This window comes from Mus caroli, chromosome 2 (genome assembly GCF_900094665.2).
Source record: "Mus caroli chromosome 2, CAROLI_EIJ_v1.1, whole genome shotgun sequence".
In the NCBI taxonomy this organism is placed as follows: domain Eukaryota; kingdom Metazoa; phylum Chordata; class Mammalia; order Rodentia; family Muridae; genus Mus; species Mus caroli.
The window spans coordinates 123,210,010-123,226,513 of NC_034571.1; the positions used below are offsets into that span (position 1 = coordinate 123,210,010).

The 16,504-nt window shown below is 46.0% G+C and overlaps 1 protein-coding gene across 1 annotated transcript in view; it reads left to right on the forward strand.

Moving 5' to 3' along the window:
* The window catches only part of Vps16 (VPS16 core subunit of CORVET and HOPS complexes), a 19,049-nt gene extending 3,322 nt beyond the window's left edge, over nt 1–15,727 (forward strand). The window contains exons 2-24 of the mRNA XM_021155821.2: nt 9,621–9,709; nt 9,914–10,011; nt 10,096–10,224; nt 10,306–10,450; nt 10,568–10,683; nt 10,782–10,904; nt 11,045–11,100; nt 11,434–11,523; nt 11,618–11,712; nt 11,839–11,915; nt 12,227–12,358; nt 12,448–12,575; nt 12,703–12,738; nt 12,884–12,992; nt 13,153–13,287; nt 13,383–13,491; nt 13,596–13,693; nt 13,779–13,886; nt 14,158–14,235; nt 14,317–14,486; nt 14,569–14,665; nt 15,290–15,393; nt 15,508–15,727. Coding sequence (XP_021011480.1) covers nt 9,621–9,709; nt 9,914–10,011; nt 10,096–10,224; nt 10,306–10,450; nt 10,568–10,683; nt 10,782–10,904; nt 11,045–11,100; nt 11,434–11,523; nt 11,618–11,712; nt 11,839–11,915; nt 12,227–12,358; nt 12,448–12,575; nt 12,703–12,738; nt 12,884–12,992; nt 13,153–13,287; nt 13,383–13,491; nt 13,596–13,693; nt 13,779–13,886; nt 14,158–14,235; nt 14,317–14,486; nt 14,569–14,665; nt 15,290–15,393; nt 15,508–15,652 — 2,467 coding nt within the window. The 3' untranslated portion in view covers nt 15,653–15,727. The remainder of the gene's footprint in view (nt 1–9,620; nt 9,710–9,913; nt 10,012–10,095; nt 10,225–10,305; nt 10,451–10,567; nt 10,684–10,781; nt 10,905–11,044; nt 11,101–11,433; nt 11,524–11,617; nt 11,713–11,838; nt 11,916–12,226; nt 12,359–12,447; nt 12,576–12,702; nt 12,739–12,883; nt 12,993–13,152; nt 13,288–13,382; nt 13,492–13,595; nt 13,694–13,778; nt 13,887–14,157; nt 14,236–14,316; nt 14,487–14,568; nt 14,666–15,289; nt 15,394–15,507) is intronic.
* The last annotated feature ends 777 nt before the right edge of the window (nt 15,728–16,504 follow it).

Sequence of the window (16,504 nt, forward strand, 5' to 3'; positions counted from 1 at the left end):
TAAGTACACTGTAGCTGTCTTCAGACACACACATCAGATCTCATTTCAGGTGGTTGTGAGCCACCATGTGGTTGCTGGGATTTGAACTCTGGACCTTCAGAAGAGCAGTCGGGTGCTCTTACCCACTGAGCCATCTCACCAGCCCCTTGACCAACCTTTGCCAGACTCAGTGTGTGTTGCTAAGAGAGATAGGCTCCCTTTGACAGTCATAGGGCTTATAGCCAGCACATGAGCCAGAGGATAAATTCAACCTTTGCTAATAGTTACCATGGGAATTCTGAACTTAGGCTGTGAGGAAGCGAGTTATCAAGGATGGTTTGGTTTCTTAGCTGAAAATCACGAAAAGGGAAAAGGGAACTTGGCACAGAAAAGGATGGACTTATTTTGGGGGGGCATGTTGTGCTTTGTGGTATTCATTTGTGCTTTGTGGTGTGTGTATGTGTGCATGGCTCTTGCAGAAGGGGGAGGGTTGGTGATGCTCCTCAGGAGCCATTCACTCTGTTTAAGACAAGGTCTCTCGCTGACCCAGGGCAGCTGATGAGGCTGGGCAGATCCCAGGGAGCCACCTGTCTCCGCCTTCCCAGCCCTGGACTCACAAGCATAGGCCGCCATGCTGGGCGTTTTATGTAGTACTGGGATCAACTCAAGACCTCACACTTTTGCCGATGCAGCGAGTTAGCTTGCACAGTCACAGGAGTGACATTTGTAAAGGAGGAAGAGGGATGATGCCGGTATTATAGTTTTGAATACATATGAATATTTAGTAAAAACATCATAAGCATACATTAAAAATGTATCTTAATTTATTTTGTTTTGCCTTTCTAGAGAGAATACCACTACTTAAATATTTTAAAAATTTTTATGTGTATGAGTGTTTTGTCTACATGTGTGCCTCATTAGTGCATTGCCCACAGGGGCCAGAAAAGATCACAGGACCTCTTGGGATTGATTTTACAGACCTTTGTAAGGCAACGTGGGGAAGTTGGAAATTGAACCTGGATACTCTTAATTGCTGAGCTGCCTTTCCAGCCCTCCTTGGTTTTGTTTTTTGAGACAGGATCTCATGTAGCCCAGTGTCTTAGTCAGGGTTTCTATTCCTGGACAAACATCATGACCAAGAAGCAAGTTGGGGAGAAAAGGGTTTATTCAGCTTACACTTCCATACTGCTGTTCATCACCAAAGGAAGTCAGGACTGGAACTCAAGCAGGGCAGGAAGCAGGAGCTGATGCAGAGGCCATGGAGGGATGTTCCTTACTGGCTTGCTTCCCCTTACTTGCTCAGCCTGCTCTCTTATAGAACCAAGACTACCAGCCCAGAGATGGCACCACCCACAAGGAGCCTTTCCCCTTGATCACTAATTGAGAAAATGCCTTACTGCTGGATCTCGTGGAGGCATTTCCCCAATTGAAGCTCCTTTCTTTGTGATAACTCCAGCTGTGTCAAGTTGACACAAAACTAGCCAGTACACCCAGGATGACCTTCTGGTCTTCGTGCCTCTGCCTGTCAAGTGCTAGGGATATATATAATCATGCCTAGTTTATCCAGTACTGGGGGTGGAACCCAGGACTTCAGCATGCTGGACAAACCTTCTGCCACCTGAGCTGCCTTCCCAGCTTAACCATTTTTTAATTTCTCTTCAGTAGTGTTGAGTATATTTATTGTGCTGTATAGCCAATGTAAATTCTTTTCATCAAAAAATTCTATACCTATTAAATAGCAACTCTCTGTTAAGTGTCCCTCTTTCCCTGGATTGATCATCTTCATAATTCATGAAAATGAAATCTGTTGTTTGTCTTTTGTGACTGGAATATTTAACTTAATATACTATCTCCAAGGTTGATGTTATAGCATGTGTCATAATTTCTTCATTTTTTAAGACTGAAAGATTTTGCTGTATTATGCACTACATTTTCCTTATCTGCTCCTTCAGTGACATGAGATACAGATGGGCAGACCGGATGGCAGCTTCTCAGAAAAGCCTAAGGGTGCAGAATTCATAAGGACAGGTTATGCACTCAATAGTAAAGGCTAGCTACAGTTGTCTTCTCTCTACCCAGGTCTCAGAAACAGAAATCTTGTCAGCAGCAGTAAGTGGACCCTGGATTCCAGTGCCAGGAAACCATTGGACATAACAATGCTGCTGTCACCCCGACTCTGGAGAATAACACTCCTGTAGTCACAGATGGACAGATACCTCTTTAAAGGGGCTGGCCAAGTATGTGGGAGGATTCGCCAGAAGTGAACCATCAAAACCCCTCTTTCAGACTTCGGTTTCTGCTTCAGTTCTTCTGGGTGTTTATCTAGGAATAGAGTTGCTGGATTGTCTGGAAATCTGTATACAGTTTTAGAGCTGCCATACTGTCTTCCACAGCAGCAGCTGCACCATTTTACAAACAAACTGCAACCCATGAATCCTTGAGTAGCGTTTAGTTTTGAGTTAGTTGCAAGCAAGAGATTTTGGGAATGATAGTGGGCCCTTGTTAGGGACTACAAATTGTTGGATTGTTCCCTAATGCTAGACAAAATATACCACTCAGGGCTTCCTTGGCCTGTTGCACACAGGGCTCTTCTCACACTGTGGTAGACAGTGCTTCCCCAGAAGTTTACTTGCATAGCTACAGAATTTCTTTCATTCTTTTTTTTTTTTTCCATTCTTGCATTTTGTTGTCATTGTCGTCTCAGGCCTTGACTGCATACTGCAGTTTTGAAACCCTCTCAAGCATGTAGAGCCCTCTTCTGTAGAAGCATTTTCTCCCTGTCTAGCTTGGAGGACAGCTGTGGCTACTTACTTCATTTTTGTTCTTCTCTCTTCTCTAACAGCCTTATTCTTTGTCCTGGGTTACACCTGGCTGATATAGAACTATCTCTGTACCTGTGCCAGGACTACAGAGTGCTAATGTGAAATGTTATGCAGTGGGCAGGTTGCCACAACTACAAACCCATGCTCCCAGTTTTATCTGGATTCCTATGACCTTATTTTGTGGAGTCATCCTATATTCACCATAAAGGCTAAATGTGCGAGAGATCACAAGATGAAGCAGTTATGAATAGTTCAGATACTTCAGAAATACTGAAAACTAAAGCCTTCTTTCAACTTCCCCCCCCATAATTTCACCTTGTACCTTCTAGAAAACTAAAGTTCATTGCATGGAAAGGTCTAGATTTTGCCTGACCAAACTTGCTCTCTTGACTCACTGAAGAAATAATCCCTTGTATAAGCATTTCCCTGTCCCCTGCCTTCTATACACCATATGCCAGCATCAAAAGTAAAAATTCGAAAGAGGGGAAGAGAAAGGCAAATGTGTCCATATGTACATGTACGTGTAACACGTCAGTCATGGGTCACGGTTGGCCTGCTTAACTGCTGCAGCTGTAACTGCGCTTGCCCTGAGCCAGCACATCCTCTGACCGTTTTCTCCCAGAGAGTGACTGAGCCTTCTCTCTGCTCAGGCTGCGGTATTTGGTTTCTGAAGGTTGTCATTTACTGTTATCATTGGGCATGAAAACATGAAAGAGATGCCACGGAGGATTTTAGGCAGTCCTTGCCAATGTAGTTTCCCCTTTAAGCAAAATAACCCCCTTTAACTCGATGGTTGCAACTCCTGATGGAAACATTTGCCCCTTGAAGACTCAGTTCTGCAAGCCAACAGATTCCAGAATGAGAAACTACTACTAATAAAGAGCCACTCTCCCTTCCAACTTTTGATCTGGGTGGAGGATCTGATTCAAAGCATAAGACAGACCCCATTCTTCTAAGGTAATTAGAAAGATACATTTTTTTTTCTTCTTTTTCTTTTTAAAGATTTATTTATTTATTTTAGGTATGGGTACACCATTGCTCTCTTTAGACACACCAGAAGAAGGCATCTGATCCCATTTCAGATGGTTGTGAGCCACCATGTGGTTTCTGGGAACTGAACTCAGGACCCCTGGAAGAGCAGTTGGTGCTCTTAACTGCTGAGCCATGGCTCCAGCCCAGGAAGCTGTATCTTGTGTTCAGCCCTTTCCTGTCTGTCTGCTTCCTGGCTTTCCTGAGCGGCCACACCACGTGCTCTTGACACTGATGCTCTCCTCAGTCTCATGCCGAGTCTGACCTTGCACTGAAGCCTTTCACACTGCCTTGGATACTTTTCTATTACAGTTTCAGAGGGTGAGGCCATGACCATCATGGAGGGAAGGGGCAGCAAGCAGGCAGGCATGGTGCTGGGGCAGTAGCTATGAGTATACTCTACAAATTACAGGCAGAGCGAGCAAGAATAGGCCTGATGTGGGCTTTTGAAACCTCAAAGCCAGTGAGTGACACATCTCCTCTAAAATAGCACTTTTCCTAATCTTCCTCAAAACAGTCCCACTAACCCTGGACCAAACTTCTAATCCTATAAATCTGTAGGAGCCGTTCTCACTCAGACCACCATGGATTCTGTAAGCCAAAGCAAATCTTTCCTCACTGACACTGTTTTATGTATTTATCACAGCTGTGTATGTCTGACACATTCTGTTGCTTCTTATGGGTGTTGGAATATATGGCAAGACCATTTGGTTCTGTGGCCCAGAGCTGACTTAACACTGTGTTGTGATAAGGGCCCCTTGATGAGATGCAGTGCTTTGCAGAATGCTGCAGTGGTGAATAAAGCATTCTGTGGATCAAGAGATTCTGGGTCCTGGCAAATGCAGTATAGGCAAGAAAGGTAAATCTATCAAGATTAGTTATCTGTTCCTCAACAACAAATGTCTGCCTCTTCAGAGCCCAGTGTGGTCATCTTGCAGGTTGGACCCTTTAGAATGGTGCCATAGTGGAGACTTGTTTTCAACATTCAGCACTTGGACCAGGGAGCCCTTTGTCACATCTACTGCAGATGAGATTATGATAAGGTTTCCAGGTTGGGTAGGAGAGATGACAGACAAGCTACTTTCACCAGGAAGAGAGGCTCCAAAGTTGTCAGTTTCATCTGGACTGGCTCTAACTACATACCCTAGTTAGGTTTCAGGGTCCCATTCTTTCCTGATCAGTACCCCAACTGGCACATGAGATATGGCATGCTGATATATTCAACTGTTGTAATTAAAAACTCACAAAATTAAAATTGTGTTGATTTTTAGCAATAGCAACTGTATAGCTTCAGACAATTATCTTAGACCTGTCATAGAAGCTCTCTGCTCCTCGGGTCATGATTTAGTTAGCAGTCCATGAATGATGGGAACACACAAGAATGGAAGTGTGAGGAGGGGTGGGAGACCTGAAACACAGAATCCATAAGGTAAGCCACACCTAAAGGCTGGATGTAGAGCAAGTAAAGGGAGTTATTTCAAACGTACTTGTATACAGAGTGTATATATAGCCAGACATATAGGTGTACAGACAAATGAGTGGTCTGATGTGAGCAGAGAACTTGGAGTGCAGTGTCTGCAGAGAACCCTGAGAAGGTGATCAGGGCCTAGGCAGTGTTTCCCAGGAGTGTGCACATGATGGCAGCTGAGTGCCACCACCAGGTTATCCTCATACCCCCCCCCCCCTCCCCCATGGCTGGCCGAACCAGAAGGCGCTCAAGTTCTTGTCCTGCGTGCTGGTCTAGTGTTTCAGCGCCCTCTACTGAGGAAACTTCATATTGGGCTTACTGAAAGAAAGGCTTGAGGGAGCAATGGTCTTTAATATACAGCTTGTGAGTACATTGAGGACTGAATGAATGGCCATCACTTTATAACCAGCATGCTAGGTCTGTGTGAAAATATGTTTTCCAATATTTTCATTCAGTGAATTTAGTAACAAAATAGCAAATGTATATGTATTTTAAAATCTTGAATCCACTATATGACATAGCATGGAGGAGACAGAAGCAGGAGGATCAACTTGAGTTTGAGGGCAGCCTGGGCTGGTTAGTGAGTTTTGGGCCAGCCTTAGCTACAGAGTAAGACCCTGTCTAGAAGCAATGTCCCCAAACTCCAAAGTTTTAATGTTTTAAAGAAAAGATTGATATATTTTTATGTGCATGGGTGTTTTGCCTACATGTATATCTGTGTAAGGTGGCTGGGTAAGGCACTTGCCATCAAGTCTGATGAACTGAGTTCTGTTCCCAGGACCCACGTGATGGGGAAGGATCCAATTCGTGAGAGTTTCCTGTGGCTTCCACGTGGGTATACAACATGTACATACAACTGATACTCAGTCAAAAACAGTTTTTAAAGAAAGAGCAGCTGGACCAGGCCAGGGAATTAGCTCACTTATTAGAGTGCTTGTCCAAAATGCATGAAGTCCTGGTCTCAATCCTCAGTACTGCGTGAAGCAGGCATGGCAGTGTAGGTCTATAATACCATTATCCAGGATATTTTGTGCCAACCTGAAACACCATCTTTATAGTATGCTCAGTTCCCAGATCTTTTCTGGACACTGCTCTCTTTCATTGATTTGTTGAGGTTTGTTTGTTTGTTTGTTTGTTTTGGGGGGTGTTGTTTAGGTTTTTGTTTTTTAGACAGGGTCTTACTGTGTAACTCTGACCCTAGGTAGACCAGGCTGACCTTGAAGTCTCAGTCCTGTGATTAAAAGTGTACACCACTGTACCTAACTTTTAAAAAATGTATTTCTAAAGGGGAGAGGTGGGCTGTGTGCATGTGTAAGTGCAGGTGCCCTCAGCGCAGAAGAGGAATTAAGGCCACTTGGAGCTAGAACTCCAGATGCTGGCGAGCCCCATGGGATGGGGTTGGATGGAATTCGAGTTCTCTGCATGAGTAGTATGAGCTGTCCTTCCAGCCCCTCACCTGTTTTCTCATTCCTATCTCAAAACAGTAGTTTAAATTAACTTTAGTTTACATGGCATGTTTTATATACATAGCATATGTATGTATGTATGTATGTGTGTTTTCTTATGTTTTTTAATCATTTTAAATACCTTCCGTTATTTTCTGTTTCCAAGAATCCCTTTTCCAACCATGAACTTTAGACTCAGTGCTTGCATATCTATAAAGAAACCATTGGGAAGTATTTTATCAGAATTATTGTACATTTGTGGGTCATCTTAGAATATTTATCCATGTCTTTTGTATTCTTGAGGGCAATTTGATATGATTTTATTACTTTTTTCATGATTTTTAAAAAAGATTTGTTTGTTTATTTTATGTATGTGTACTGTCTTCAGACACACCAGAAGAGGGGATTGAATCCCATTATAGATGGTTGTGAGCCACCATGTTTTTGCTGGGAATTGAACTCAGGACCTCTGGACCTGCTGAACCATCTCTTTAGCCCCAATTCTCATGATTTTTAAATATCTTTAAGGCTTTGTTGTTATCATAACTAGAATGTTGTTAATTTTTAAATATTAAAAATTTGCTTTGTTTAAGACAAAGTCTGTATACCCTGGCTGGTCTGGAACATGCTGTGTAGTCCACGCTGGCCTCAAACAGATATCCTCCTGCCTCTGCCCCTAAGTTCTGGGGTTAAAGGCATGTGCTGCCATACCTGGTATTACCAGAATCCTTTAAAAGTTAAAATTTATAAACCAGGTGTAATAAGTATATTCTTTTATCCCAGCACTTGGCAAATTAAGCAAATAGCTATGAATTCTAGGCTAGCCTGGGGTATGTAGCAAGAACCAGGGCAGCCAGTAAGAGCCTATCTCAAAAAACAAAAACAAAACCAGGCTGAAAGTGCTTGCCTGATCATCTTCACTCTTGATTTATTTTTCTCCTTCTCTCCCCCCCCCCGCCCCCCATTCTATATGAGTCTCACTGGGAATGGAAATGTCTTGCCGTACAAACATGGGCTGATGTTTATTTATTGTCTTGTAAACTGCTTTGCTGAGTTTCCCTCAGCAAAAAACAAAAATAAAAAACACCTTAAATTGAGATAAGTATTTGATATTTCAGGGTTCTTTGTAATTTAGACTATTTGTGTAGACTTAGCAAATTTATCATCTAATCTGTAACTCAAATCTGAAACAACACTCAAGAAAATTCACACTTCAGGGTTGGAGAGATGACTCTTCCAAAGGTCCGGAGTTCAAATCCCAGCAACCACATGGTGGCTCACAACCATCCGTAATGAGATATGACGTCCTCTTCGGGTGTATCTGAAGATAGCTACAATGTACTTACATATAATAAATAAAGAAATCTTTTTTTAAAAAAGGAAAATTTACATTTCTTTTACTCGGGGTTCTCTAGCAGAACAGAATTTCTAGAATAAATCCATACATATATATATATATATATATATGTATATGTATATATGTATATGTGTGTGTGTACACATACATGTATAGCTAGATAGATGTAGATAGATATAGATAGATAGGTACATATATAGATAGGTGGATGGGTAGATAAATATATAATATATAAGTATATTATTTAATACTATATTATAATATTTATTTAATATTATACATTAAAATATATAAATGTATTCATGAGATTTATCAGAATGGCTTACAGGCTTCAGCTAATCTAATAAAAGCTGCCTATAAATGAAAGGTCCAGGAATCCAGTAGTTGCTCAGTCCACCAGGCTGTCTCAGCCGGTCTTCAGTAGATGCTGTAATCCAGAAGATGTAGTTAATTCTGCATGTAGTCAGGTTGACAACCAAGAATAGACATCACACAGAACACTTCAGATTTTAAGATGATGGGTGTACAACCATCTAGTAATAGCTTTGTTCTTTCTCTAAAATAATTTCCTTAAATTATTTTGACTAGAGCCCTCAGAGGGGTGTCAAGTGCAATGGTAGGCATGTTTCTGATGGTTAATTAGAAGACCACTGAGATAAACAAAAATTTCCTCTTTACTTGCATTTTCTTTTGATGTTCCAGAATAATATCCACTTTTCTCTGCCCCTTCCCTGCTCTTCCAAGCATCCAGTGATAGCATGATAAACTTAAGCCCATTCCAGGCAGCATGCATTCATGCACACACCTAAGGTTGCAGTATGCATTCACGCACACACTAGGGTTGCAGTATGTATTCATGCACATACTAGGGCTACAGCATGCATTCATGCACACACCTAGAGCTGCAGGCTTCTCAGCTTGCTTGTGATTTTGTCACTTCTGCAAGCTAGGAGTCACAGAATGCCATCACCAGGACTCCCCCCAGCAGTATCTCTTGGAAAAGCTCATTTTTGGTATCATCTTTCAGACACTGAATTTGGTGCTTCTAAAACTAGCTTCACCTAGAACTCTAGCTTGACCCTTAGGCAGAAAGAGCATTATCTAATTCATCATTGGAGCCAGAAATAAAAGAGGCCTCATATTCAATAGGTTGACCTCTGAAGGTCTTGCTTTCCTACTGGTTCCAGGCAGAGCCAGCAACGGTACCTTAGCACCATTTCAGTGTCTTGTACATAACCTGCCCATCTCAGATGCTCCTGCCAACAGTGGACACTTGCCTCAAAAACTATACCCTTTCTTGTGGGTACCCTGTGCTACCTCACCTGTGGTCCCCAGGCCTACATGATATAGTCAGTTTCTAGTCACCATCCCCCTCTCTTCCTCTCATGTGGGGAGGGAAAGACTCTCCTCCACTAGATAAACGGTAGCTTCAGGCATTCCTCTGGGGCTTATTCTGTCTAGATAAAGGAACCGGAGGAGGACCGGGACAAGGACGCTAATCTGTTTGTTTCTGTGAGTAGGAAGTATGAGCTGTACAGCATGGACTGGGACCTGAAGGAGGAGCTCAAGGATTGCCTGGTGGCTGCTGCACCCTATGGGGGTCCCATTGGTATGCTCCCTCTATTACTACTACATACTGTGGGCTCCCAGGGTGTTGTTTGGGTTGTTCTCTGCCAATCCTCCTTCTAAATGTTTTTAGTTTGGGTTCTCACGAGGCTCGGTTCCCATGAGCTGAACCTGAGTAAATGATCCAGGAGGCCTACCTTACATGGGGCCTGAGGTTCTAGGACAGAAGTCTCTTCTCAAATTGCAGCTCTACTGAGGAACTGTTGGAGAAAAGAGAAAGCTGCCAGCGTGCGGCCAGTACTGGAGATCTACTCTGCATCTGGCTTGCCACTGGCTAGCCTGCTGGTGAGCATGGAACCTATCCCTATTGTGTGATGGGCAGGGCTGGCTGCTTCTAAGGAAAGCCATGGGAACCTCTCTCCTCTGCAGTGGAAGAGTGGGCCTGTGGTGGCCCTCGGCTGGTCAGCTGAGGAGGAGCTGCTCTGTGTGCAAGAAGATGGCGCAGTGCTAGTGTATGGCCTTCATGGAGACTTCCGGAGGCACTTCAGCATGGGCAATGTAGGAGCCACAGGAGCCTGAGGAGGGAAGGGGGACCTCTCTTCACCTGTGGGTTTCTTAACCCACGGTCCATCTTGTTAGGAAGTGCTTCAGAACCGTGTCCTGGATGCCCGGATTTTTCACACTGAGTTTGGTTCGGGGGTGGCCATCCTTACAGGAGCCTATCGCTTTACTCTGAGTGCCAATGTAGGTGACCTCAAACTCCGTCGGATGCCAGAGGTGCCAGGTAAGCCCTGATACTTAAGAGAGCCCTTCAATACCACAGATATGCTTCCAGACTAGAACCAGCAGACACACACACTGTGGGCTCTAGTCGTTTCAGGTTTCCTCTTCCCTGTGACAGGTCTGCAGAGTGCACCCTCATGTTGGACCACACTGTGCCACGACCGAGTTCCACACATTCTTCTGGCTGTAGGACCCGATCTTTACCTTCTGGATCATGCTACCTGCTCTGCAGTGGTGAGAACCTAAGTGGGAATGAAATGGAAGGGCTGGTCAACAAGTAGGAAGGCATTGAAAAGTCAGTTTATCTGGTTTCCTCCTTGGTCCTGCCTCAGACACCTGCTGGCCTAGCCCCAGGAGTGAGCAGCTTCCTACAGATGGCTGTATCCTTCACGTATCGTTACCTGGCACTCTTCACAGACACAGGCTACATCTGGATGGGGACAGCATCACTCAAGGTGTGGTTCTAGGACAGCAAGGGATACTGTGCTTTGTCCAAGGAAGATCTGTTGTGGATAGAGCCATGGCTTTTCAACAGCAGGATGACTGTTGAACAGCAGATGCTGGGGCAGGGCCGTGACATGCTGTGCCGTTTCAGGAGAAGCTGTGTGAGTTCAACTGCAACATCCGGGCTCCCCCGAAGCAGATGGTCTGGTGAGGATAGAGGCGTTCTTAAAGGGTGGGGTTAGAGCTTAGCCTTGTTGCCTGGGATAGCCTGAGTCATCCTGTCTTCTGGCCAGACTAAGTGGAACATAGGCCTTCTCTTCTCTGCTGCACTTAAAGGAGAACTTTGTCCTCTGTGGGCCACTTGACTGGTAGTGTAAGAGTGAGATGGAAACAGATAGGTCAGCATGTGGCCAGGGAAATGGGCTCCGGGACACAGTGTGTTCAGGCTGTCCCCAGGAAAGGGGTACAAGCAATGCAGAAGACACGGCTATGGGCCCAATATCCCGAGTATCCCAGTGGTGTATATGCTATTGCTCATAGGTGTAGCCGACCTCGGAGCAAGGAAAGGGCTGTTGTTGTGGCCTGGGAGAGGCGGCTGATGGTGGTGGGCAATGCGCCTGAAAGCATCCAGTATCCTTGGACGCATCCTGTGTGGGCTGGGAGAGGGAAGGAAAAGGAGGTTACACTATCTTTGGATGCTCTTAGTAGCCTTGACTGAACTCAGGTTTGTGCTCGATGAGGACTCCTACTTAGTGCCTGAGCTTGATGGGGTCCGCATCTTCTCCCGAAGCACCCATGAGTTCCTGCATGAAGTCCCAGGTGAGGCTCCCACAAGCATACCGTGGGACTCTGGGCAGGTGCTCCTGATCCAAAACAGGATCTGGGTATTAAGGGCAGAACTGAGAATTTTCATACGTCATTTCTACTCAAAAACTCCTCTTCTAGTGGCCAGTGAAGAGATCTTCAAAATTGCCTCAATGGCCCCTGGAGCACTGCTGTTGGAGGCCCAGAAGGAATATGAGGTAATTTCTGGGCAACTTCTAAGATTCCCAAGATGCTCTCTTCCTTTCTCTTCTCTTGACTAGACCAGCCCTCTGCCCCTGCCTGAGCACCCATGATAAGCCAGGGGCTACCTGACAGGGGAGGGGGTTAGATAAGACACTGACTTGAGCTGGCTAAGGCTAGCACATGTAAACCGGCAGGGCTACCCTACTGTCCACAGGCTCAAGTTGGTGCTTTCCAAGACCTCTCCATTTGAACTATGTAGTTCCATGAGGCTGGGGACCAGAGTGAGACTGTCTGTAATGTTCCATCTCTGGGCCTCTCCCCACAGAAAGAGAGCCAGAAAGCAGATGAGTACCTGCGGGAGATCCAGGAACTGGGCCAGCTGATCCAGGCTGTGCAGCAGTGCATTGAGGCTGCAGGACATGAGCACCAGCCAGACATGCAAAAGAGTCTGCTCAGGGTTGGCCTGGAGGGGCTTAGGGGAGGGTGTGTGGGAAGTGGGGTGCACTGGGCAGCCAGGGAAGTTCATTTCCATTTGGTTCTTTTTAGGCGGCTTCATTTGGAAAGTGTTTCCTTGACAGATTTCCACCTGACAGCTTCGTGCACATGTGTCAGGACCTTCGAGTGCTCAATGCTATTAGAGACTACCACATTGGGATCCCTCTCACCTACACCCAGTATCCCTATGTATGGCATGAGGGTGTTTACAACTGGGCATGGCAGGGTAAGGGGTAGGAGATGTGGTCTGTAGATCCCTGGCAAACAGGCCTTATACCAACTGATCCTTAACCAAGGAAAACACAGATACAAGCAGCTCACCATCCAGGTGCTGCTAGACAGGTACAGACGCCAGGGGGACTATAGGGAGGGCAAGGGTGGGTAGTATTATGTGGGGACTCATGGTTTAGAAGTCGGGCTAGGGCTATTCTGCCTGCTCGACCTCACTTTGCCTCACAACTTTTTCCCTTACTCCTTTATCTGCCAGGCTTGTGTTGCGGAGGCTTTATCCCTTGGCTATCCAGATATGCGAGTACCTGCGCCTTCCTGAAGTCCAGGGTGTCAGCAGGATCCTAGCCCACTGGGCCTGCTACAAGGCAAGGGCATGGGATATGAGGTAACCTCAGGCCCTGACAAAATACAGGAAATACAGAGCATGAAAATAAATAAAGGATGGGTTCTGATGGAGGCCCTTTAGGATTGGGCAGGTAAGGGGTGACATCCAGACTTGTGTGACACCCACATACACACTTACAGGTGCAGCAGAAAGATGTCTCAGATGAAGATGTAGCACGGGCTATTAATCAGAAGCTGGGTGACACGCCTGGTGTTTCATACTCTGACATTGCTGCGCGGGCCTATGGCTGTGGCCGCACTGAACTGGCCATTAAGGTGTGTGGTCGTTTTACCTTTCCCAGACACCCCAGGGAAAGGGGTGTTTTAGGCCCTTACACAAGTATTTCTCTGCCTTCTACCCCACTTAACAGCTGCTGGAATATGAGCCACGCTCAGGGGAGCAGGTACCTCTTCTCCTAAAGATGAAGAGGAGCAAACTCGCACTGAGCAAGGCCATTGAGAGTGGAGACACTGACCTGGGTGAGCAGGGTTGGGTGAGGGCCAGGAGGCACTAGGATGATAGGGTGAGTGAGCCCAGTAATGTCAGAGCTAGGCTGGAGGCCCACCTACTTCTTCATCCACAGTGTTTACAGTGTTGCTGCACCTAAAGAATGAACTCAATCGAGGAGACTTTTTCATGACTCTCCGGAACCAACCCATGGCCCTGAGTTTGTATCGACAGGTAAATTGTGTGTGAAGGGGAGGGAAGGATTGGCGTTTTCTGAGCCTTTGAGTTGACTTTGCTGACTAATCTGCCTGTGACCCAGTTCTGTAAGCATCAGGAGCTAGACACTCTGAAGGACCTTTACAATCAGGACGACAATCACCAGGAATTGGGCAGCTTCCACATCAGAGCCAGCTATGCTGCTGAAGAGGTCTGGGGTCCAAAGGGAGGGTGGGGCCTTTGGATTAGTTGGGTTGTCCATCAAAGCCCTAGCTCTCTGCATTAGGTTACACCCTCTCTGGTCATAACTGTTGAGGGGCTCTGAGAGCATCAGGCCAGAATATGGCACTGGTCTCAAGAGAGACAGCATCTCTAGGACAGTGGAAGAGTGCCCCTAGTAGATAAGGCTGGTTCTAGGCACAAGGGTGGAGAGAGGAAAGACTAATTAATGTGTTGTGACCTCAGTATCCCTTTGTCTGTAGCGTATTGAAGGGCGAGTGGCAGCTCTGCAGACAGCAGCTGATGCCTTCTACAAAGCCAAGAATGAATTTGCAGCCAAGGTTTGACTGCCTTTTCTAAGAGATTCCTGTCCTGTCTTGGACTTCCTTGCTTGGCCTTGATCCCCTTGTTCTGGTCTCCAGGCCACAGAGGATCAAATGAGGCTCCTGCGGCTACAGCGACGCCTAGAGGATGAGCTAGGGGGCAGGTTCCTAGATCTATCTCTACACAACACTGTCACCACTCTTATCCTTGGAGGCCACAACAAGCGGGCAGAGCAGCTGGCACGTGACTTTCGCATCCCTGATAAGAGGTGGGTAAGGATTTCAGCTATATGTAGTCCTGGGACTTCTTGCCTTTCCTTCATACCTATGCTGAGTACAGCTTTCCTGCAGGCTATGGTGGTTAAAGCTGGCTGCCCTGGCAGATTTGGAAGATTGGGAGGAGCTGGAGAAGTTTTCCAAAAGCAAGAAATCACCGATTGGCTACCTGGTGAGACAGGGCTCTTCCCTAGGCCTCCCACTAGTGAGAGTAGCCCTGGGAGGGGGCCAGGCAAGGGAGGTGGGGCAATGGCCCATTTGTGCACCCATTCCACTGTCATGTGTTCTTAGCTAGTGCTTCTTGTGCCTTGTGAACATGAGCAGACACATGTACTGTGTGGGGAACTCTGGAGGATAGGCACAAGCCTGCCTCCTACATAGTGGTGGGGGAGTTACTTTACCTCATAAAGACTACAGGGGCCACTATGTGCCTGAGGGCAGAAGGGGCAGGGAGGGTCAAGATTTGAGGAGGTACTTCAAACATGGAGGGCGAGTTTTATAATGGCAGCCTGAGAGAAGATACAAGGCCTTAGAGGACAGGAGGCAGAAACACCTAACTTGGTGGCGGGAATGGTGGTGGTAGAATAGAAGCATAAGGATGATTCTTCCCAAGTCTCTGATAGGTCTTTGGTTTAGCTGCTTTCTGTTATAATGGTCTGCTCCATATTGTTTCCCCTAGGTGGGAAGGGGACTAGATATACTGACTATACAAAATACCTATGGGCAAGTGTCCCCTGGGCTTCTGCTCCTGAGAGAGAGGAAATAGGGCCAGGCTTGTCTTCTTTGTCTTGCAAAGCCCTTTGTAGAGATCTGCATGAAACAGCATAACAAACATGAGGCCAAGAAGTATGCTTCCCGTGTGGGCCCTGAACAAAAGGTCAAGGCTTTGCTTCTTGTTGGGTAAGTTAGATGAAGGCCTCTGTGTGTGAGGTGGCTGAAGAGTGGGCTGAGAGGAGACAGGGCTGTTGCCCTTGAACAGCCCCAACGCCATCTCCCCTTCTGCTCAAACCACAGGGATGTGGCTCAGGCTGCAGAGGTGGCTATTGAGCACCGGAATGAAACCGAGCTGAGCCTCGTTTTGTCCCACTGCACTGGAGCCACAGATGGGGCCATAGCTGACAAGATTCAGCGGGCCAGGGCACAAGCCCAGAAGAAGTGAAGAGCCTGTCCTTAAGGGGGCTAGTTAAATCCAGGGATGTCCAGATGTAAATAAATTTGGAATACTAATTCAGAATAGTTGTTGTATGCTGTCTGGCTTAAGAAAAGCAGGCTTTGAGGCAAAACTGTCTAGCTACGGCAGCAGAACTCTGCATATTTGATTGTATTGAGGTTGGGAATAGGAAGTTATAAGAGATCTGTTTATTCACATAGTCACCATAGTAATTCTCTCAGAAGCTGTCTCACAGCCTGAAGGAAGGTGTGGAGGGAGATATTCAAGCACCATGGTACCCAGGAAGCCCCACACTAAAGAGCATGACATGCCTGCCCATGAGTTCACAAGGACCACACTGTGCACTTCGTTATTATTCACCCATCCCTCACGACAGTTCTGAATCTATAACAGCAAATACGTATCAAAAGAAGGATTTGGGCTGGCCAAGTGGCTCAGTAGCTAAAGGCTTTTGCCACCAAGCCAAACAACTTGAGTTTAAACCCTTGTCCTCTGATCTTTACCCATATACAAAACATACTGAATAGATGGGCGTATGAATGAATGAATGAAAATAAATAGAAATAAATAAGGATTTGAAACCTAGGTTGTGTTCAGGCTGGAACTGAAGTCAAGTCCTCTGAACCGGAAAACCTGATTAGAGGATAGATGGGAAGCCAGTGACCATCTCATTGTCAGGGTTGGAGGAGGGATCTTTGAGTGCCCTGGCTATTGAACAGTAAGTGGCAAGCGGTTCTTGTGTGGTCCCTGTGCTTGAAAAAGGGGGTGGAAGATCATTTCAGTCCTAGGAGCTATAAACTGGAAAACCCTAATCCCACCCTGGAGTGAGTCCTTCCCTCC